At 37.2% G+C, this 25,227-nt stretch overlaps 1 protein-coding gene across 1 annotated transcript in view; it reads left to right on the top strand.

Annotated features, from left to right (window-relative positions):
- Positions 1–25,227, top strand: part of SLC1A3 (solute carrier family 1 member 3) — a 65,240-nt gene that overhangs the window by 21,198 nt on the left and 18,815 nt on the right. The window contains exons 4-5 of the mRNA XM_069880113.1: positions 23,353–23,557; positions 24,935–24,977. Of these exons, the coding sequence (XP_069736214.1) occupies positions 23,353–23,557; positions 24,935–24,977 (248 nt within the window). The remainder of the gene's footprint in view (positions 1–23,352; positions 23,558–24,934; positions 24,978–25,227) is intronic.

Here is a 25,227-nt window from a genome sequence, read left to right as displayed (position 1 = left end):
AAGGTTCACAGATACTAAAGATAGCATGTATGTATGTAAGCTGCTAACCCAACAGCAGAAAACCTCGGTATTCACAATTATAAAATCATCTGCCTTCACATATTTCAAGGAGAAAGTAAAGCTTGTTTCTACAGACATGTATGAGATGGATACTGGAAGCTTAATGAACTCTGAAACTAGAGAGAAATTTTTAAATTTCATCGGGCAAACAATGGCAGGTTTTATTCCCAGCCACTGTACAATTGTGTTACGTGTCATTATCGCCTTGCTGTCTTGTCCCTTTCACCTGCAGAATTCTCCAGGTTGGCTGGACACTGATGGAAGAAACATTAAAGTAGAAAAGGAAAGACATTTACCCTTTGTCAGGTGTCAGCTGAGACTGGCACTGCTGCTCCGTTTTGTAGGATGAGTTATTACAGGAGGCTTTACCTACTCAGTTCCTTGTAACTCTGCACCCACATTGATTCCTTGAGACAGCTCAAGGTAAAACAGGAAATTAGGTAGATTATCTTATACAGAGATTTGAATTCACTTTCAAAATTCCAAGTAGAAACACTTTGTTCAGGTAAAGATCAGCAAATCCACCTCAGGGAATGCCAAGCCTCACAATGAGCTGGCCTTGTGATAAAACAAGCTCATTGGCTGTATTACCAGGTCTCAGGAGAGATTTTGTGAATTACCAGAACAATGAGTTTCCAGCTAATGTTATTCTGAAAAGAATCTTCAATTTCTGGATTCAAACAATACTTTTCTTTTTGATGGCTTTTTACCCCTTTAAATTCTTTGGAGCTCTTTATCCTTTACAATGCTCTTTTTTTTTTCTTGTTACAATAATTTCCTTTATTATATAAAGGCTTTTGGCAACGAGCAATCTTATCTATAAGATTTTTCTTACTGTCATAGAATTGCCTTGTAGTATTAAGTGGATTAGTCTTAGTTTCCCTTTGAAGAAGAGGCAGTAATTTTCACAGTGAACAACATTTTAAACTTCTTTAGTTGGCAGGGGACAATCAAAGAAAACTCAATGCAATTTAGAAATGACATTTCTCTTTTAAAAAAAACATTAAATATAGCGGGCCTTCATCTTTTTTTTATGGGATTAAAAGACATTTCCCAGTTTGTTGCTAAAAACTGTAGAGAAACTATTTTCTACAGTGAATAATACTTCCTTTAGTGTCCTTTTGTTAAAAAAGATGCTTTTATATAGTTGCTGTAGAACCCTCACACTCAGTAAATATACAGATACTATTTAATATCTTAATAATAATGAACTACAATCTTTACAGCTGTACACTATGCAGTTTTATAGATAGTATTGATTTGGTTTTGTTGCACACTATAGGATAATTCTTTAGGTCAAAGTCTAATGCTTCACTCTTTGCATCCATGAGCCAGATCTCTTATTTCCTTTATTTTGTTTGGAAAAGCAAAATGGTTGCCTCTTAACTAACTTGAAAAAAAGATTCCTCCAGGGTTTTGCACTTTGATAATATAATTGCTTCTTCTTATTGTAAATTACCTGAACAAATACTTTTGCAGTTTTCAGGCATGACAGTGACTCCTAGATATCATGTTCTGGTTTTCCATTTGTATTTATGTGTGTTCAATATAACTGGTTACAACAGTGTCAGAAAATATGGACTCTGAGGTATTAGAAATAGGCTGGGGATGGTCATATCCTTCATATATTCTGCAAATGTAAAAGAAATTAGAAAAATAAGAATAAAGTAATAGTTATTGAAGCTATAAGCCATTGCATAGAAAGATAAATTGAGAAACTGAAGACTTCTGCTCTGTAGGTAAACATTTATGAGTTATTCACAGACTTTTGGGAAAATAAACTATAATAGGTGAAGTCAACCCTATCACATTTGTCTATAGCCTGTTTTGGTACTCATGAAAGAAATGATGCAGAGTCACATTCAGATGTTTTTACTCACATTTGCCTTATGACTTATCTTTATTTCACGTGACTCAAGCAGGGTATGTGATTCTTTCCATGAGACTCTACCTTCTGATGTATGTGACCAGGCATGTGCTAAGATCTGATTGGGAGAAAATAGAGGTTATTTGCATACTTCTCACAGAATTTACTGTTTATAGAAAAATATGATTATGTGAATATCTGTATTCTTTATCTTTTGTGGTTTAGACACAAATCCAACTGTATACTCTATGCTGGTCTTTGTTCTCTACAGTCTTTCAAACGGGACAACTCCTAGGTCAGTATTTCACATGAGTACATCTTACACAGTCAAAGGCAAAATTAAAGCACAGTTTATGGGAGGCAGCACAAATAGCAAACAAATAGATTAAATTCCCATTTGGATTATTTATGGCCAAATCTAACTTGGATACTTATGCAAACACAGGGCAGGCAATTTTCTTCCATTTCTGTTTTAAATTTGCTGCAGTTCTAGAAGTTCAAAATCTATTATACTTTTTTATTTTATTACAACTTGAAGCATTTGGCATAAACAAGTTTCTTGACATAATTGTTTTAAAATATGCCTTGTTGCTGAAGGGTATACAAGATAAATACAACAATTCAGCTCATCATAAAATAGGCAAAGACAACAATATTTGCAACAGCATTAACAGCACTATGCATTAACATTTTTTGAGCTGTTATAGCAAGATCAGAACGAAATTGAAATTCCAGTCCTTAATCCTGACCCACAAGTTTTTTTGTGTTTCAATTATTCAATGAATATAAAGGCATCAGAATGAGGTACCTTCCTTTAACCAAACTGTATATTTCCTGAAATCATATTCACAAAAATAATTCGTCACTGGTCTTTGTGAAAAGCATAGGTGAGGCAACATTTGTGACAAATACTAACACTAGAAAATTTTGCAAGCATTTTTTGCAAATATTTTGCACAGTTCTGGTAGTAGCTCCATTTAATAGACTGGCTGCTTATCCTTCCCCAGAATTCTGGATGCTTGGAATTTAGTTGTGCAGGGACGGCAACTTTTAAATGCAATCAAACTAGGATTAAATGCTGTGCATTTCTTTCAAATATCTTTGCCTGGTAAAGTATAGGAAAACATTAAAAGCCCAGTCAAGATCCGAGACTAATTTTTGTGGCACCTTTCAGAAACAGTAAAAAAATAATTTATTTACTTTTCTAACATAAAGCAGGCTGGGCAAAGAGAAGGGGTATACAGAAACAGTGAAACAGCAAGGTCTTCTGGCTCATCAAAGATTATACAGCAGTTCAGCAATAAGATAATCTCATAATTATTCCAATCATGGATACTACTGTACTCACTGTGCGTAGATGTTAATGCTTGTCCAAACTGTTAATGGGAGTAACACTAATATAGTACAAATTATTATTAATCACACAACAGGATTTTGTGAGCAAGATTCTGTACAAATACAAAGAAAAAGAATGTGAATCTTCTTACACAAAGGAAGTCTGTATAGTGAAACAGTTCAGAAGATTGAGTATGAAAGGTTTACTTTGAAGAACAAAAACAACTTAGTATGCAGTTTGAAGCATGTCTTTTTTTCTATTCATTCCCCTTTCTAATTCAAATAATGACATGACTCTCTTTCATGGATTCTAGAAGATAGACATTTTCCTGCCTCCAATGCAACGTTGCAGTAACAGGCTACAGTTCTCGCAGCTGCAGAAGGCACAAGTGGCTTGCCTTTGGGCAGACTCAGAGACACAAGGATTTGTTCCTAGGCTTTTTCAACACATTCCTAGTATTCACCACTACAAAAACCATAGGAAGTGTTGAAAGTGTTGATGAAGTGCAGAAAGCTGGAATTTCCATGTGTGGATGCCTCTTGACTATCCTCATATGTACATATGGTGCTTTTGATTTCAGCTGTCAAAGAAGCGCAATGAACAGTGACGATGTTAAAAACAAGTAGTGAGGAACATGGTCTATCCCCTCAGTGAGATAAAAACAAAGGCACACAGAGTGTCTTAAGTAATAAAACAAACAAGTAGAGGTCACAATTAACAGCCAACTTGCAGATGTAGTTGCTTGAAATTACCTATAATGAAACAAGGATCATATTTAAAGAAACAACTGAACTTGAAAGTTTCCAAGCCACTCCCTTACGTAAGTCAGGAAAAATGCAGCATCTGGACAGGAACAGATTCAACTGCTGCAAAGCTAAATTCTACCTAAAGCAACTTATGGATGTAAAATGTGGAAAACTTAGACTATGACATGTTGTATAATCTTAGGCAAATTACGTTTTCCTTTTGTATCTCTGCTTTCTTTCTCCTTTCAAATGTAGTGCTGGTGAAGGATTTTATAGCTTGTAAGCAAAAAAGAAGATGACAATATACAACGGAAATTTTAATGGAGACGTGGAGATTAAGGTGCCACAACTTAGCAGATGCAAAGCACATTGTTATTTTAGTTATATTGCTGTACAGATGGAAATAAACTTATGCAAATAATTACAGCAAGAATGGGCCACCATTACGATAGTTGCTGTAGAAATACTGCACCCAAAGTTACCCAGTGACTGCTCACAGCTAGCTGTAATGATATCACTGAAAGTCAGAAATGCATAAATGGATCATTTTTCCACCAGATAGAACTGTTTAACAGGAATGTGTTAGCTATGAAGTTAAAGATAAACCATTCTCCTGAAGTTAGCAACCTAAACTAGGATACAATGGCAAAGCCTCCCACATCTAGATAACAGCTATATCCAGACTCCTGTAAAGAGATGTTTCTAGAAAATGCTGCAGTCTCTGATATTAAATTTAAGAAATTAAGTTTGATATTTGCCTTTTCAATATTTGGAATGAGGCAGCAAACAACCTATCAAATATATTTAAATCTATCAAATGCTATTAAATCTTATTAAAGTATCTAACCTCTAGTAAATTACTAGCATTTTTCATGCTGTTAGTTTTAATGTCTTTTATTAACATATAAAATTAATAGCAGAAAACATAAAGTATCCTAACCCCTTACATCAGAGCACACAATAGGAACGTATCGTTCAAGGCCTGTGCATCACCTCTTCAAAAAATAGTCTGAGAACCCATTCTGTTTGTGGATGCAGGAACCGCGCTGCATGAAATCTCTCTGTAGTTGCAGTGTTCTCCTGTCTACTCACTGACAAGTCTATTGTGGAAAAAAAGGCTATCACTTACTACAAGGTCCCAGGTGCTGTTTCATATGAGCCACAAATAGTTATAGCCACTAATTTCAACAGATGAGAAATAAGCCAGATTTCAGAGAGATGAACAAATGTTGTGGAGCCTGCGCTACCCTTCTACCAGGGAGAAAAAGGAGAAACCTAGCAAAAATTCATTTTAATTCATTCTGGCAGAATAACCAGTGCCTACACAACATCTTGGGTACTCACAGTAAAGCTCGGAGCTAAAAAATATTAAGAAAAATTGGTTTAACTCTTCTGCATTCCGGTTTTAGGAATATAACATTCCTGATTCAGATTATATTGTTCATATATAAAAAGTATGAAACATATAGTCAGTGTTAGTTCAATTTAGCTGGTTACCAGAACAACGAACCCCTTTTCCAAATTAAAAAAAAAAAAAAAATTTAAATTTTCTGATTTTCCCAGAATTCTCTGGGGTTTGCACATCCTAAAGAAATTATTTGAGAAGTCAAAATATTCGAGAACCATCAAATCAGTGAAAAGTTTTAGACTGATCTCAGTTGACTCTAGTTATAAGCGAAATAAATGAATTGACAATAATCTCAATGAGTGAAGTATCTTTTAGATGGTCAGTGTATTTATTTCAGCTACCTGTATATTTGTCTTGGAAGCTTTCTACAGAGGAACCTTGTAGGTATCACCCACAGTAGTAATTCTGCTATAAGTAACTAATCCATTAACATCCTAGGAGTATGTTAGTTTTTTACTTATGTCTTTCTTTTAATACACAAAATATTAGTAAGAGACTTAGTTTTGATTTTTATCTTAGTTCAAATGCATCAAGACTTTGCTTGCTGACAGACTAGTTTTTGGCAAAATAAAACACAAAAACTACTTGGAAGAACATGTAAGAATTAAAGCATCTTGCCTGAACATTGATGGACCATGCTAAATCCGCACTGTCTCTTTATCAACATTTCTGTCTCAATAAAAGAAGGACTATATATATCTTAGAGAAACTCATAACAAGATTTTTAGTTTAATCCAACAGTAATTGGTTACAGAAAAACAGCATATCTGAAAATTAAAAATCTAAAATATATTAGAAAAGGTGAGAGTAGCTACATTAGATTGTAAATGGAGAAGACTTAATTTTTTATTGTGTACAGCAAAATAACCAAAATGCCAAACCAAGTCTACTCAGTGTTTTTGGAATTTGGACACTGAGAGCAAGCATTTTATTCAGGATATTGAAGATTGAAACTGTAAAGAGCTACATTCTCAATGATGAATGTCTGCGATAACGTGATGGATGAACTAGAATGGTACCAAGTCCAAAGTAATACATCTGGGAAAAGGGAACATGCTACACCTGTAGTGCACCTAATCACAAGCTCTCATTTGGCCATTAGTACACAGTCAAGAGTTCTCAGATACACTGCAAACAGTCTGGAGATGCCGACAGGACTGATTAGTGGAAAGGAGTTCTAGTGAAGTGCAAGGAAGGATTAAACAGATGACCATTCTTGGCCTGAAAAAGATACAGCTGTAGAAGATCACAGTAAAAGTCTGTAGAAATAATGAATAATTTCTAGAGGCTTAGATGGAGTAAGTATTTATTACTATATCTCATAATTATTTTTCATAATAAAGGAAATTAAGGAGCGCATTTGTAATAAATTAAAGTAAGTAATTTTTCACATAGCACGAAATTAAATTGTGTTGTACAGTACAGCCCAGATGTTAATAGTTTCAAAATGAAACTAGAGAGTTCAAAGACACAGCCATCATTGACTATTACATTTGGGGAACTAGTGATTTAGGAAGCCCCTCGTCTGCACTGGTGGCTAAATGCAGGAGAGCAAGCAGGGGCAGTGAACACTGTCTTTTTGTTTCTCATAGTCTTTCACTAAGAATCTGTTGTAGGGTAGAGCTGAAGACAAAGAAACGGGTTGGCCAGCCATGGGGCTGACTAATTTCCCATAGATTCATGCTGTTGTTGCACTCCGTAGAATTTCATGTTGGATTGAAGGGATCTCTCTGATTTCACTTACCACTTTATCTAAGGTGATGACTACTGACAATAGCTTCCGCATAGCTCTCTTAAGAGCCAGTTCAAAACCAAGCAAAAACTCATAGAATTATCTCACCTTCAACAAATTTAAACTCACTCAATTTACATGAAATTAGACTTAAAATTAAAAAAAATTAGATAAATTGTATGTCAAGAAAAAAAGGAAATAACTACGCACAACAATTTCAACAGCTCTTAATAATGTCACTCTTCTGCAGTTGACACATAACAACAGTGTAAGAGCCATTACCAAAGTGTGACAAAAAGCAGCCTGACACTTTGTGAAGAGTTCCACCCAGTGATAGTTTGGTACACAGATGCTTCATTCAGACTTCAACAGCTTTCACTTTCCTACTCCTTTCACCTCGTTACTTCTAACCTGAAAGCTGTGATCTGCATCTCCATTTCCTACATGTGATGTAGCACAGGCCCATTGCATTTTCTTCCCTGTTGTTTTGTCTTTGCTGTAACTGCTTGTGAAGACTGAAACGGTCTAATTGAGAAAGTTACTGAGCGTTCCTTTTGGGGACACCAGAAACATTACTCAGAGTACCTGCGCACGAGCAGAAGTAACACATATTGTCCTTTCATCAATGCTGTAAAATCTGACAGACACAAAATACTTTCCAACTTTCTGCATCAGCTACAGAAATCATTGCAGAAAGACTCACTGCAGACTCCAACACATGCAGAAAGCTGTCATTTTTCAGAAACAGGAGACTCTAAAGATAGCATTAGGTCCTTATTTTCACCCCTGATTCTTTTTCCGTGTTTTGAACTTGAGCAGTTGTTGACCTATATTATTTCATTTATTTATCAAAATGAATCACTGCATCTCTTATGTGCTGCCCTCCAGCTGTGTATTTGTACTGTAAATTTCTACAAGGCAGAGCAGTCATTATCATCATTACCGGAGGCAGAGATACTGAATACTTGACTCTTGATAGTGCTGCTGGTTGCCCCACCTTAGTTCTGAGCAATGAAGAATGAGGAAAGTCACTGTGCACCACAAGAGCTACGGGTCTGAAGCCTTGGATCTGGGTTCCAGTGATGTTGGATTGTCTGGAAGAAGAGGAAGGCTAGTTGTTCATCTTGATATCTGGCCACATGACACATATCTCCTTGGTGATGGAGGACAAGACAGAGGAAACAGACACACTCAGGACAGAAATATCTAATGATTTCCTGAGACCACAGATAAAACTAGGGATCAGCGACATCTGGAATTAAGGCTCCATGTTAGAGGGTCACAAAACACATCCTGCATCACCTAGAGTTCCTATCATCAAGAAGTTCCTATGGGTGTATATTTTTCCTTCACTTTCTCTTCCAGGCTGTCTCTGAATATATTCTATATCCTCCAGTTCAGACCTTGAGAAACTGGTGCAGCAAAGCATAGACAGTTCAGTTGTATATGGCATGAAGGGTCCCTGAAAAGATATCACTGCAAAGAGTTAAGAACTTGCTTGGACTTTCTAGAAATTGCCTTCTAATTGTGTCACAGTTCCTTTTCATAGATGTCAACTTTTTGCAGAGGTGTGGCTGGCACAGGGTAAAATACCTGTTTCTAATTACTTCATCGCAGTGGTGTCTCCAGATGAGTGCCTGAGACAGCCATGAGCACAGAAAAATGTTTGCTGAAGCCTAGAATCTGCTTACAGAAGTGCCAGCCTTTTTAAAATTGAGTGAAAAGTCTCTTGATTGGAACTTTTTCAGGCTTACAAAGTCATATCTGGTCTTCGTCAGGCAAGTGAGTCCAAGGTGATGTCATACTGCTGAAGTTTGATGCAAAACTCTTGTAACATACCACCAGTCACAGAAATGACTGGTTTTTGTGGTGAAAGAAAGCCTAGGCTAGGTCTGGGTGTACTCTGTCACTCCTGTGTACTGCCTCAGGTAATTTACTCGGGCCACTCTGATGACACTTTGCCCCATTTACAAAAGACCTTTTTCCTTCAATTCTCTCTAGAAACTGATCTTCCCAGGTTTGACTGAATAATGCTACTGATACATACCACAGCAAAGTTAATTCAATTTACCTGAAAGTCCTTCTGATTATCTCTTGAAGGTAGCAAGTGCCATCTGAATTCCAGAAACTGGGAAAAAGAACTTCTTTAAGTCCCCTGCCTATTCTCAAGTTTAGCCTTTCTGGAGTCACCTATCTCAATGTTTCTCAGGTCAACAAAGTTTGTAGATTAAACATTTTTTATCTTGGCTAAGCATTCATCATTGTGAAACATGGCATTTCCATCTGAAAGAGGGACTCGTAATCAGAATAAACACAGATTCCTCAGAGGTTTGCACACTTAGGCAAGCAGGACAATTTAGTATACCACAAACTTTCAGTTCCTGCTACTGTGAGCATAGTTATATCTAGCAAAGTAGCAAGAAAAGCACCTTGGATGGCAAATTCTTACGTTTTGGTTCCTCAGCTCACCAGATACAAAAGTTCCGTGTATTCCTTCTGTTGGTAGTATCCTGAAAGGTCCTTTTTCTCTGCAGGAGTCTATCAAAACCAGATCACCACTGCTGATCTACAAGGAGAAGTAAAAGCTACTAGGATACAGAAAGGCTTGTGCAAAAAAAAAAAAGTCTCATTATTTATGGGACCATGTCCTGTGGGACTGTAAAGATAGATTTCCCTAGAGTATCACACAATTGAATCAGAATTCAATTCTAATACTGAGCAAGAAACATGCAAGTAAAGAAAATGGTTGAGTGTTCAACTCTCATGCCAACAGACTCTTTCAGGTCTTAGTGTTATTCTTAATGGAAGTCAAAGTATTAAAGTGAATTAAATTCCTAGCCCTTGGTTGTGAAGAAAAGCTCAGAAAGAGATCTTGACTATATCTGAAAACTCAAGAGTTACACAACAAAGAGGATTTACTTGAAAAAAATACTGGGGTTAGTGTATTCCAGTATTTGGAGAGCATGACTTGTAGTTCGTGAATAGTTAAAAGTTATCAGATCTGCTATTAATCTTTAACCAATACTCATCTCTTCTACTTCACTGGAGAGTCTGAAGGGCTTCAAGCATATCACAAGATGTGAAGGGGTTTTTGGACTAAGGACATTAACACAAACATTTACTTAGATGCCTCAGTTAATCACGTTTTCAGGGTGAGGATTCAGTTTGTAATATGTACGTAAGCAGATTTAATTTTTTTTCAGATAATTACACCTTTTCCTCCTTAGACCACTGGCAGTAGTTAAGAAAAAGAAAACCACAGCTTAATTCTTGAAGTACTCTATGTGAATTAGAATTAGCATACCGATGGTGATTCTTTCCTCCATAAACAGCTCCCTTATTTTCTCTCCACTCGTACGCAAAGCTAAATACTTACTTTATTATGACATTTCACCACCCACTTCTAACTTAGATCTGAATACTTAGATAATATCAGAGATTCTCCAGTGACTATAGTTTCTTTTCAGAGCCAGAGAAGAAGTAGGTTTTGGTCAAGAGTTCACCTAATGAATGGCTATTTCATTAATGAATACATTCTTGCACTGAAAATCAGCTTTGTCCAGTATTTGCAACTGTAGTATCTCTTAACTCCCCAAACCCTGAAAACACAGCTAGAGAACACTAGTTTACTAAGCCTGGCTAATATCTGTCTCAAGACTAATGAAGCTGGGCAAATGGCCCATAAATAAAATAAAACTTTAAAACTAAAGATGGGATGTTTAATAGTTCATTAAAAAGTAAATAAGCTTCTTTTCTGTTCCAGGGCACAACACAGTACAACAATAATAGTGATCAAAAAGGAGTCTCTTTTCATCCCTTTAGTTTTAAATCAGCTGATATTTTCTTTGGTACATGAGACGTCTCATAGATACTAATATCCTCAATCTTGCCTGCAAGCAGATGGTGCTGAGGTGGCAACTATATAACATTTGAATTGTGGAAGCCAAAAGCTACTTTTTAGCTGTGCTTAATACTGCAACATCCTGGAGAAGAGCTTGATAATATTATTAAAAAGCACTGATTGCTACCGTCAGGCACTACAGAGGAAGTCTAAACTTCTTTCTATTGCCTCCTAAGTCTGTGAGGTGGAGAAAGACAAAGAAAAAAATGTACAGCTTTGATGTTGCAAGGCAGTAACTGCATCAGTGACCCAAAGTTCAAGAGGTCACCAAAACAAAGGAGAGGAAAGAAGGAAAACAAAAGCCTGTTCACATGAAACTCCAGTTCCACACTTTCATAATGAGTTCTCAGAACAGCCTTAACATCATTACTGAATTGTGAAAGAAACCCAAATTATAAAGACAATTTAAAATATAATAGACTAATTGCAGCTAAAATAATTACTCCTTGGTATTCATACAGCATATTACCAGAGAACCTTGCATTCACAAATAAGAAGTAATTTTTTTCCTAAAGTTGATTTTATTGTTACCCATTAAATTCTTTGGGTGTGGTAGGATTTAGGGCATAATTAAATTATGATTTACTACTGTGGCCCAGGAAAAAATGGGGAAAATGCTTATGTTATGCAGTAGGATGTTCTTATTTATTATTAAGATACTAACTTCTAAAATACTGCTAGTAAATAAATTTTAAAATGTGTAGACATACTTTTTCAAATTATGTTCTGCATCACATCCCACACTCTTTACATAGACTTTGCTATACTCAATAAAGGAAGTCTCATACTGTTTCTAGATACAAGATTCATTTTTTTTGCTATATAAAACTTAATATAGAGAATTTTTCTTATCAAATCCAAGTTAATGTGATTCTTTGAAAAATGAGAATTTAAAAGTAATCTGTGTGGTCAGGCTTGTTAATGTTGTGTAATTTCTAGAGCAAATTATATAGAGACATAAAAAATCTCCTTGCATTTGCTTTTGACACAGATAGATAATACAAAGTAGTGGTGCATCTAATTTGTACCTGAACTATCAGAGGGACTGAGGCATCACTGCGGTAGGTCCTGCACTGAAGTCAATAGAGTATTGGGGGTGTGTTTGAGGACAAACTTTCTCAGGCTGTGAAGACGTTATGTTGACATTGCTGACTTCACTGTCATAGATAACTGAGCTAATTTTGTATCAATATAGGGAGCAGCATAGCAACAGCAGCATGGAGCACCATTCAAAGTGATTTGTGTACCTTCATGTGAACGCATATAGCACTACAACTTGGTGGAAATTAGTATTATACTTGGAGCATGAGAGGAGGAAATCAGTACAAAGTGTGCATACATCAAGAATAGCTCATGGAAGCATATGTACTGTTGCAAAATGGTACAAACTGAAAAAAATATGCAACACATGAGAAGGAATGTAATAAAGTAAAAGGATTACGAGAATGTGTAAACAATAGCAGGGTGCATGTAACATGGACAAAAAGGAAAGAGGCAACTCCATGAGCAACTCAGATAAATTCTCTGGAAGATAAATGGACCAGACAACAGCAGATGAATGAACTCCTGGCTTGAAAGCAAAATGAAAATTTATCACTTTTAAGTGGGATATAGATGCATTAATCAGTGTTGTATCACTGGCAATTTTTCTCAAAAAAAAAAAAAGGAAACAAAGCAATTTTGACTATTATTAAACCTAGTACAAGAATAGACAGGAGCTACTGCAATAAAAATATTACGCAGGACTCTTTAGTGAGTGGGCAGTTACTAGAGCAACTTCAGATTACTCAAAACAAATCAAGTCTTGTTGAACATATCTCATGGCAGTGTCACACTGTTCTTTCCCAGATTACCTTAAAATTACTGAATTAGCAAAGAAAGATGATTGTACAGATTTAAAAACTGTGCTAAAATTAAAATTCCAAGTAGAAATCCAAAGGCATTACCAGCTGCATTCATAAAACACTACCATTAGTTCAAATATTAGTTGAGTCACATCCAACTGGGCAAAGCTTCTTTTGAAATGATGGATGCCACATGAACTCTATAAAATTAACTTAACTAGTGTCGGATCCTGGCAGACAATCATTCAAATAAAAGACACTATCACTGTAATACAGCCTGTTATTAGAAGTTTTCATGAAGAAGCCAAGAACTTGTGCTCCAGAATTGTTGATTGCCCAACAATACTTGATCATATTTTGAGTGAGAAGGTTACAGACCAGTACAATGCCAAATTCCACATCATTTTGTGAGCAGATAGAGATAAATCTCATCATTTTTTCAATGGGCAACCTTATTTTTCCATTCTTTAAATATTGTACCTCTCTGACTAAAATTATGTTCACTTTGTTTTTCTAGGAATTAAACAAAAATGTCTCCTTAGACATCTGTTACTTATTGAAGAAGTAAAAGCAAATGCATTCTTACATTAGGCTGCATTTACTAGCTACTGTTCTTTTATGGATATCCCTAATTTTAGATCTGTATTCTCAAGTATGTCACTATTATTTTTTCAGTAGTAGCTAAAGTAGATCAGGAGTGATTTAGCATAGTGAATGGCTTATAGCTTCATCACATGCTATACAGCTAGAGAGATAACAGAAGCACTGTAGATTTGTGGAATGTTGTTTAATAAGTGCTGCACACAGAAAAACATGTCAGTGAAGGACTCTAAGCACGGCCTGCCAAAACTCAGACCAGCATTTTAGCACATTAAAAGTTTCCACACTCGTGTTAAGAAATTGCATTATGGAATTTTATGGACCACTAAGTAATGTGCTTAACACCATCCAGAAGGCAAAGGGCAAGGTTATCTTTATCAGTGGTACCTCACCAGGATGAGGTGCACTTCATGTGTAAAGTAGATATTTTTGGCAATATGTTCAGAGTAAGTGAAATTTAATATTTTTGTCCTTAGGGAATAGGGTAGAAGTCTTACAACTACTAACATATTTATTTCAGTCGTGTAGCAACATGTCCTGTACCTAACTTAACATGCTTTGGCTTATCAGCTACCACAATTAACTTTTCTCCTAATTAAACTGAAATAATTTACCATGCTACTTTATGATTTTTCTTAAGTAAATGTGCTCTTTTTTTCAATTCTGATACAGAAAATAAGTGGCTTTATGTCCCAGCAAAGAATTCCATTTCCAGGAAAACTTAGTCAAAAAATCTGGACATTAAAAGGATGTCATTTTAGAATTGCACTGTGCAGGTAGCAGCAGTGTTTTGTTACCGAAAAAATTGTGAGCTGCTATTTTCTGTGTTCCTGGGTCTCTGATTCTTGGCTTGAAGACAGTCAGTCCTTTGTACTCTATTATTACAATGAGGTAACCAAAGAAAGAGAGTCTTGGTTTGAGACTGTCAGCTGTTACTAATCACTGCTCCATGGCTTGCTGTGAATCCCTGCTTGCCTCTCCCTCCTGCTCTGCTTAGCACACATAAAGAAGATAAATTACTCCCTAGTTTCCCTTCAAAAAGCATATTGTTTGGCACATTCCAATACTCTGAGCAAAAGATGGAATAATGCGAAGAGTTAAATGGGTATCTAAACAACTCCACAGCAGGGTCCTTCTCAGGCAGATGTGAGTTTCAGGAAATGTACTTTCCTACTGATTCTCCAAATATATTCTATTATATCGCAAACCCCAAAAATAAATAAACTATAATTTTTAGAACAGTAGAGCATATTCCTGCAAGAGGTTTCCTGTAGTAATGTAAATATCACTGTCATTCAATAAATGCAGCATCTAAGTGTACCATATGTACATATTTCGTTTTACTGCTAGGTGTAATACTTCAGCATTTATAAATTATTTAGCAACAGCAAGCACAGTGAGAGGAAGTGTATGGAATTCTCCCCTGCCCTCACTGACTGACTATGTCCTAACACAGAGAAGAACTTCAAAGGAAGAGTCATAGAGCAGTTTGGGTTGGAAGGGACCTTTAAAAGTCATCTAGTCCAACCACAGTGAAATGAGCATGGGCATCTTCAACCAAATCAGCTTTCTCACAGCCCAACCCAGTATAAACTTGAATGTTTCCAGGGATGGAGCACCTACCACCTCTGTGCACAGGTTCCAGGGTTTTACCATCCTCAGCATAAAAAAATTATTCATTATACCTAGTTTAATTCTATTCTCATTACCCCTTGTCCTATTGCCACAGGTGCTGCTAAATGTTTGCCCCCATCTTCCTTATAGGCCCCCTTTAAGTATGAAAAGGCCACAATAAGGTCTCCCCAGAGTTTTGTCTTATCCAGGCTGAACAACCACAATTCTTTCAGCCTGTCTTTACAGGAGAAGCATTCCAACCCTTTGATCATTTTTGTGGCCACGCTCTGGACCCACTCCAAGATGTCCTTGTCTTTCCTGTGCTGAGGACTCCAGAGCTGGACACAGTACTCCGGGTGGGGTTTCACCAAAGCAGAGTTGAAGGGCATAATCAACCTGCTGGCCGTGCTTCTTTTGATGCAGCCCAGGGTACTGTCGATCTTCTGGGCTGTGAGCACATATTGTTGGCTCATATCCAGCTTTTCATCCACCAATAGCCCTAAGTCCTTGTCCTCAGGAGTGCTCTCAACCCTTCATCCCCCAGCCTGTGTTGATACTGGGGGTTGCCCTGACCCAGGTGCAGGACCTTGCACTTGGCCTTGTAGAACCTCATGAGATTCACATGGGCCTGCTTCTCAAGCCTGTCCAGGTCTCTCTGGATGGCATCCTACCCCTCAGGTGTGTCAACTGCACCACTCAGCTTGGTGTTGACTGCAAACTTGCTGAGTGTACACTCAATTCCATTGCCCGTGTCATTGATGAAGGCATTAAACAGCACTGGTCCCAATCAGGACCTGTGAGGGACACCACTCAATCTCCATCTGGACATTGAACTATTGACCAATCAAGTTATTTGTGCATGGAAATAAGCAGAGGAAGATCTGAGCAAGGTTGTGGAATACTCTACCATGAAAACACGTAGGGTAAAAATAGCAACTGTTTTGAACCTCAGGCCCAATAAATTTCTAACTGATACTGTGTAATATATTTACCTGCTGTATCAGAACGCTATACTTAATGACCCAGGAAATACTTTTCAGCATAGATTACTGTCATAATTTTTTACAAGATAACTAATCTTTCACACACCCTTGTTCTCTCCTTGCCGTCAAATGGTGGATGCTGTTTGCTCAGTTACCTTGTGAGAACAGAGCCAGCTTAAAGATAAGCAAGGGGAAGTAAAGAATGCTTAACTTGCTTTAGAAATACTGACCAAAGAGCAAAGGATGCAGCTTAAAATACAACCAACTTGAAGTAATGACAAGCTGCTGCCAAAATGCTACTTTTCTGCCCCCTGACATGCTCTCCCTCTCCTGCCTCTATACAAGTTCTGGGTGTGCACATAATGCAATTCTGAGATTATTCAGAATGACAAATTAAGAGAAAAACTAACCTTACAAAATGTAAAGCTGATAGCTTTCTGTGGCAAGGGATTAGGCAGGACTGCAAGCTATAGATTAGGTCTAGTCCTTTGGGAGACACCTGTAGCCATTAGATTGGCTTCCTGAATTGCATTACTATATCACAGCCGTGGGTTTCATTGTCAGCTTGGCTTAATAACAGTCTTGTAATTTTGGATAAAATACAACTTCTAATCTTCCTGTGAAGTATTTGCCCAATGTTCTTAACAAACCTGGAAAAATTTATAAAATATCTAATTTCATTATTTAAATTTTGTATTCAAATAAGGGTAAGTTCAAGTGAGGTTTGGGGGCAGCTTGTCCCATTAGTTCATGCAAAAAGGCATGCAGGGCTGTTTCAGAGATGTATTTTATGTGGCTTCAGGAAGTCACTAGCTGCATTGACTTAATAATTAGATGCATATAGTTCTTTGAAACTGCTTTGCAATTTTGTTTTTCAACCACTACTGCTATTAAAATTAATAATGTAGAATTTGGTCTTATTTTGGACCTTAACTTGTAAAGGAATCAGTTGTCAAAGCTTTAAATATTATTTGCTTTCCCAGAATTCATAGCACCACTCGGGACATGCTCAGCAGCTATCAAAATAAATCTCTAGAGTTTAATCATGTTAATTAAACTTGGGCAATACTTCTACTGTCTTTACCTAACCAGTGCTTTTCCTTACAATTTTTCCATCAGCATATTTTACCATGACCTTCCACAGTGCTATTCATTTCCACAAATCCTCATCAACATACACAAAAGGGATTGTTCTTGGAGTCTCACACTGAGAGTTTACTCATCACACAGTGCTTTGTGGATGTAGGGGGTCGGGAGTAGCCCATTTAAGACCGCTTCATTAGGGGAGTGAAAGACAACCTTAAAGAAACAAAATTAGGGCAACACTCCTGAGTCAACAGTTGCCATTATCGCTGTTCCACCATAAGAGTCCCTAACAAGCAACTATAATTTTCTAATGAAGAGACAGTAAAAAATAAACAGGAAAAAAATTAGTAATATAAAGATTCTCTGTTCATAATGTTTTATTTATAAAGTCTGAGTCCAAAACAGCTGAAGGAAATTTATATAAAAATCTACATTAGCAAGGAAGTGTCACCAATGCAGTTCTAATATATTGAATAAGGAAAGAATCCATCATGACCATAATTAATATGTCTAAGAACCAGAACACGCAGATTCTTCTGCACACTCATTCACAACTGATTCACCATTTTATATGTTTGCAACAACATAACTATATGTCTCAGAGGAATTCTGACATGGAGGTGTTGTCACATGCCCACAGATGGTGCCTCCTCAGCCAAGTGCACACACCAGGGCTCTGAATCCGTGGTTCCCTTCATGCTGAGTAGGATTACTACTATCCTATGAGGAGCAGCTACAGACTTCAGGCTTGCCTGGTCTGGAGAAAAGGAGGCTGAGGGATGACCTCATTGCCCTCTGCAGCTTCCTGAGGGAAAATTCTGATCACAGAGGGAAATTCTGATCTCTTCTCCCTGATATCCAGAGATAGGATATGTGGGAATGGTTTAAAGCTGTGCCAGAGGAGGTTTACACTGGACATTAGGAATCATTTCTTTACCCAGAGGGTGGTCAAACACTGGAACAGACTTCCTGTAGAGGTGGTCAATGTCTCAAACCTGGACTATGCCCTTAACAGTAGTCAGAATAGTTGAAGGTCCCTTCCAACTAAACTATCTATTCTATATTTAAAATGTTCATCATTATTCATCAAAAATAATTTTAAAGCACCCAAAATTTAAAAATCACGTGGGCAAAATGTTAGATTTTCTTGCTATAAACACAAGAATTTTAGTATAGGAAAGCAAACACAAAAATTTCTTATTTTTTGCAGAAGTTTTTAAAAGGCAGATAAATGCTTTCAAAAACAGGGACTTTCAACACTGAAGCAGTAGTTGAGCATTTTAATTCTTTTCAAATTGAAATTATAGGCTTGCATATATGCATACACTCACATGCAGACGTGCTTCCCACAGTGACAGAATCTTTCTTAGTCTGGCATTGATAACATCACTGAACATACTAGGATCAGTCCTAAGTAGTCACTGGGCTTTTTAGGACAGGCAAAAGAGAATTAATCCTGCTACTTGCCCAGTTCTTCAGCAGCATACTATTTACTGTTTAGTGCAAAGACAAATATCCCATTTAAAAACTGTGTAGCTATGGGCCCCGATTCAGCAAACCACATTAGTTAGTGATTAACATTAAAGACAAATGTAAGTCCAGGAATGCTTTGTTGACTGTGAGTTTACATACTGAAAAAAGGCCTCAATCTTGCCAGCTGCCAGCCAGTTATCACTGTGGCAAATATGCGTATTCCATCCAGTTATATGGATATGAATATTCCTTCTTTTTAAATAAGAACACACAGAGAGACACTCTTAGGAACTGTAACAGGATAATATGTGCTGAAACTCAAATCTCTGACTGAAATAGCTCATAACTTATGGATTGAAGACATTGATTGTTGTAACAAAAACCACAATTGATGTAGTTGTTCTAACTAAGTAGAGAATATTTTCTGAAATTGTAGGCTATTTTATTATAGGCTTTGCTTTTTTGCTTTTAAAATAATTCTTTGGAATTTATTTTTGAACAAGTAGATCCAAAGTTATCATTGGCTTAAATGTTTTCTAAAGAAAATTTTCTCAGTATATTTTACCTTTGATCTTACTGCAGAGTATAGTACAATCCCTCTGCTTTAGTCTGCCCCAGCAGAATCCAAGACTACACATAGAATATATACAGCATGCTTTCAGTGTCAAGAAAATTAAAAACAATAAAAGCAAATTCTAGAAGTAAATTCTAGAAGTAAATTCTAGAATTCTGTATAATCTAGAATTGTAAGTATAATATGAAATAATATAATGGACAGAAAACTAGTCATAGCATAGTTACTATTCAGAAAAGTTGCTGCATCATTAGTTCATGCTAATTTGCAGAGCCATGGGCAATTCATCTGCATGATCAGAACTATCAGATTAAAAAATCAGAGTTTTCAGCAAGCTGTCTTAACTAGACTTTTTTCTCCTTTCCCATCCATGCTTTCTCTCTGTTTCTTCTTTCTCGCAACTATCTATCTACCTTCTTGCTTGCTGCCTTGTCTACAACCTGAAATATTTTCAATTCTTCTGTAACACCTCTGTTAAAGAACAACAATACAGTACTTTGCTTTTTGCCTTGACACTCTGGAGAATGCCTTGTCATGTCTTTATTTCACTCAGTGTGACTGATTCCTCACTTACTTCTCAAGAGAGGGAAAGAGTAGGTGAAGGGAGAGCACAGGGGTAAGGGCTTGGACTTGTTTGCCATTTTATAGACTTATGCCTGCCTCCTTCTTTCTTCAATTCCCTTCTTCCCTCCCTGTCTGTCTCGCTCCCCATCAGTATCTAAAAAACCATTCCCATTCACGTTGTGTGCATGCACACGCTGGGAGAGATTACAGGCACTCTGCTTCAGGTTGCCCTGACAACTTCAAGGTATCCCTGTGCAAGGGGACCAGTGGCACAGCAAAGTTTCCCAGGCCCCCTGGGGAAGAGGAGGGGAGAAGAAGGGAGGAGGCAGAGGTGCTGGAGCCAGCAGCCGTGTGGAGGAGAGAGCCGCGAGCAGGATGAAAGGGGCACATACATCTCTCCATGGACAATGGGAGTTCTGCTGGCTGGCTGTGAAAGGACACACTGAGAATACAAGAGTCTGTGACACATGAAAGCTTTGGAGGGAACTTTATTGCTTCTCCACTACGGACCTTCCAAACCCCATTCAGCTCTGAGAAATCTTGTCAACATCTTAAAATGCAAAGAAAACAAACCCCTTCATTTTCTCATGTTTTAAAAACAGATTTTTAAAAATTTTTTTTTAGGTAATTTTTGTTGTTGGCATACTGGAAGCTCTTGCAGTTTTGGCCCTGGATAGTCCCTTAGTTCCCATTAATTTCAGCGGGAGGGGAGGCTGCCCAGCAGCTCTTCAGTAAGGGGTCACTGAGGTGATTGCTTCCTTCCTCCTCATATAGCCTTTGTTCATACTTGGGCCTGTCATCCCTCTGTTTGAATGCCTAGTGCTATACATGTCACAAGCAGTTAGAGCTCAAGAAGAGAGGAACTGCTATCCCCTACTTTCAAGCTGAGAAGTCGTTTATATGATAAGCAAGAGCAAGAATGAGACTGAGCAACCTAAAACAAGGGGCTATGTATTGACAACCAGACTGCATAATAGGAAACCGACATGGAAAGTAGCTTATAAACAAAAGAGCATGGCTGTTGCTCCCTGACATATCACTTGCACATGGTTCACCACTAAATCCCAGAATCTGTCCAAGTAAAAAATTGGATCACAAGCTCTAATCCTTCCACACAACAACCTTTAGCAGTAAGATATGCCCTACATTGACTCCTCGTGATTTTTGGAGTGAAGGAGACTGAATCTAGTATTAGATGTGGAGTACAAAGACCAGGCTTGGTTAAAGCAGTAAGCACGTACATTGCAAGCCCTCTAGACTGACAGTGCTCAGCATCCGGTCCTGAATATATTACCTGACAAATGTAGGGTATTTGGAACTGACTGATTTAACATGTGTGCATTTCCAAAACTTCCTACCAAACTGTATAGGTTAACCTTTTCATGCTCAGGATCTGAACTAAGTTTAAAGCTGATCTTAGCTAAAATGAAAAAACACACAACCTGTTGCTGCTACCTTAGACATAACAAGTAAGAAGATAAAACAGCAATTAAAATATACAAAGATAAAGTTGACTCAACTAGTATGCACACATTTAATTTTCACTTTTTAATATACACTTAATTTTAATTTACATGCCAATACTTTAAAATTTTTTTTTGGCAAATGCTGTCTGATATAAACATTGTGTAGCTCAGTAGCAGAGCTGAAATTCTCAAAAAAGTATTACTTTGATTTTATGCATTGGTTAATCATATTTGCATTAATTTGCATTTGCATTATTTTGAGGACTCTATAAAAATAACTTATCTTCCATCCGCTGACAAGAGGACTACAGGACTTACTTCCTGTTTCTAGAGATAAAAAACCTATTTGTTACTTGGTACTATTTACCATTTCCCTCATAGAGTTTCAAAACACAAATGTAAACTTACCACAAACATTGTCATCCAGTTTTAGAGATGGTAAAGCTGAGCAGAGAAATGAAGGATCAAGTGCTTCAAATGCTGGGTTTCCGTTTTCAGTTTCTTACTGTGCCAGTAACACTTTGTTCTTACATTAGTATGGTGTATGTAAATCAAGCAATTCAGGGTGCAAGTCTATTGATCTCCCTTTGCGATTTATTTTATGGGTTCATATCTTACTCTGGCTGTAAAGGCTTCTGCTGAAAGGACAGGCAAACTAGCTGAAATGAAAGGGTAAGTATGAAGCATGTGATTGGTTTTATACTTTGGAGATTTGATCAGAGCCTGGAACAGCCTTGATCTCAGTAACATCAGTGACTACAGTACTTTCACTGTAACTCCAATAGCAAATATTTCCTCCTTTAGCGGATGGACAGAAGCATAATATATCTACAATTATTTGAGAAAACATTCAGGTTAGCCAATTCATGATTCTAGTTTCATGTTCCCATGTTATTTATATTCATGCAGCCCTGTGGCCTTATTTTCAATGCTTTCTCCTCTGAGACAGGTACCCAGAGCAAACAGTAGTCAACTTTCACTATATTTCGTATGTTCAAAGGTGACATGTAGATGAATGTGTGGATAGTCTGCAGAAGTCTGGACTAGACAGTGCCATACAGCGGTCCATAGGAGGAAACAATAAAGCAAAGAGATATTTTCTTGACCTCTTTTTTCATTCTGGACTTTGAAAGCTTGATTCCAACAGGAAGCATCAGCACTGTTTTGAAACATATATTGTAGTCCTCCAGATGAAGTATGGGGAAGCTACTGACTACATGAAATTTTAAGTAGAAGGAGCAAGGGGACTTTTTAAGGAGAAGAACAGTAACTACACCTGCTAGGAGAGAGAAAGAACATTTCCATTTCTGACAGACCTCGTGAGACACTCTTTCTCAGATATTCAGAGCTCTTTCCTTGGCAGAACTGCACCTGCATTTATAAAACACAGTGCAGCCCTGTTGGTGCAATCTTATGAACAAACACTTTAGCAAAAGCCACAGTAAGCACCCCACTACTCACATTATATCAGATGCATTAAGATGAGCCAAGAATTAGGATTAATGTTGCAAGTTTTGCAAAGCTTATAAAAGGCTCTAAACTCTTATTCATACAATAGTAAGGATTTTCTGAAACAAGCTAACAGCATTTAATCTGTTTTAAACTCCCATGGCTTGGGACAACTAAACTGAGGTCATTCCATTAGGGACTGAAGAAAACTCTCCGTACACATTAATCGTAGCAAACAATATCAACATTACTCAAGAGTACTCTCGTTTCTTTCTTACTGTTACAAATTAGGTCCTGCGCATTTCTAAGACACATTTTTCAGACAATGGTAAATGTGCTAGTCAAAACTATTAATTGGCTCACTGGTATACGGGGAGTGCCATACTGCACCAGACCAATAATCTAATAAGTGTTAACAAAGTACAGAAATCTGCATCTCTTGTAATAGAAAATCAATAATAACAAGCATTAGGGGGTTGATGAGACAACAGAGCCAGTACAAGCTGCAAAAGAGGGCCAGCTTAGCTTGGATAGCTTTAAACATGTTGGTCATCAAAACTCTTCCCAGAAAACCATTTTCATCGTTCTGAGTTTATACTCTTTACTTGCAACTGTATGAGATGAATATCCTTGTGCTTAAATTTACTAGGAATTGCTGCCTTGGATAGTAAAGCATCAGGGAAGATGGGAGTCCGAGCAGTAATCTACTACATGAGTACTACGATCATCGCCGTACTGATTGGTATCATCATTGTTGTCATCATCCACCCTGGGAAAGGTACTAAAGAAAACATGCACAGAGAAGGAAAAATTGTGCAAGTGACAGCAGCAGATGCCTTTCTTGATTTAATCAGGTATGGCTATGATATTGCACATTTTCTGTACCAATAGCAACAACTGTAATGCTTGGACTCACAAGAGAACAAACATAGAGAATTTTAGAAAGTGACTGCATAAACTAGCCAAATCTCTTTCAATTATGTGATACCTCCAGCCCCTACAATGCTACAAAAGAATACATGGATTTATTTTCAAATCAAGTTGTTGTAAGGAAAGAGACTGCTTTTAATATTAAAAGAAAGATTCCTTCACACACAAAAGGAAGACTTCTTTTCTGCTGTCTGCATGGGTCTTTTCTCCTCCTTCCATAGCACAGCCCTTTTATGAAATTCCTCTACTTTCCTCTTCCTCCAACTCTCAACAGTTCTCTTACTTCACTTGAATCCCTGATTTAGCTATTCATCTTAATTTTGAATTGTAGCCACCAATCTGGGTGCATCTACTCAACTTGTTTAATTGTGTGGATGGGAAATAAATTCCAGGAACAGGCAAGTAAAATGCTTGAAATAGAGGGGCACAGAAATAAAATCTTGTTTTCTCCTTGATCAGAGATTCTGCAATGCCTCTTTTATAGAGCTGATATGTCACAGATGTATTCCAGGGAGTAGGGAAGCTGAGGTTTTGAACTCGGGAGCTTTTCCACAGGTAAAGACACCAAAATTTTGTGTTCCACTAACCCATTTGGAGAAGCCAGAGACATGGAGAAAGGCCTCCAAGAGTCATGCTGCCAGGAAGGGGGACTTCAGAAAGACCCATGAAGAGGTTTGCACTCAGATTCCTCAAGATTTATTCAGTTAGGCTGCTTCTAATTCCCTCAGAAATGTCACCGTTCTGGAAAGCAAAGAAACAAATCCCCATATGTAACACACATATATAATTATATGTGTATGTGTTCCTAAAGAACACTCAAACTTCAGAAATATTTATTTTTTAATCATGACAACAATCTAAATCGAGTAATAAATACACTGTGTTAGGCTATGTGACTGCAAAAATTGAAAAGTAGAAATGCATTAAACATTAACAATTTCTTTACAAATCTGGATTCAGAAAGCATTAATAAATATGAAACTTAAAGTCATCACTGACCAACAGAGCTTTTTGCATTTGATAATTTATCTAATATTCTGCTTCATAACCAGAACTGCTATACAATATTGGATACAGACAATCCAATTGCCAGGTTCTATCCAAACCTGCTACACATCATCCTGACAAAGCTAACCAGGCCAATGCTATATGCAGAGGTCTACTTACTGTATACAGAATTACGTATTTGTCTCAGTATTCCTTTGAAAATCAGTTGGCCAATTCTTTTATAAGCTGTGCACCTACTCAAAATATTACTAGAGTCTTACTACTTCTCATGTTACTTTCTTTCTTTTTCACAGAAATATGTTCCCTCCAAATCTGGTGGAAGCTTGCTTTAAACAGGTAAAAATGTCGTGTCATTTCTAACTAAAAATAACAAAGTAAGAAATAGAAATGTGATAGCTTTTCCTTGAGGAATATCATGCACTTGTACATACAGCAGCAACAAATCTTACATATGCTGACAGCTCTCAAAGAAACCCACACTAAACTCTATGCTTCATTTTCAATCACATTGTCTCAGTATTTGCTATGAGAAGTAAGGAAAACACATCTGGCACAGCACATCAAAGAATAAGGTTTTTTTTCAGAA

Source organism: Phaenicophaeus curvirostris, chromosome Z (genome assembly GCF_032191515.1).
Source record: "Phaenicophaeus curvirostris isolate KB17595 chromosome Z, BPBGC_Pcur_1.0, whole genome shotgun sequence".
Classification (NCBI taxonomy): domain Eukaryota; kingdom Metazoa; phylum Chordata; class Aves; order Cuculiformes; family Cuculidae; genus Phaenicophaeus; species Phaenicophaeus curvirostris.
This window is presented reverse-complemented; position numbering and strand designations above follow the sequence as displayed.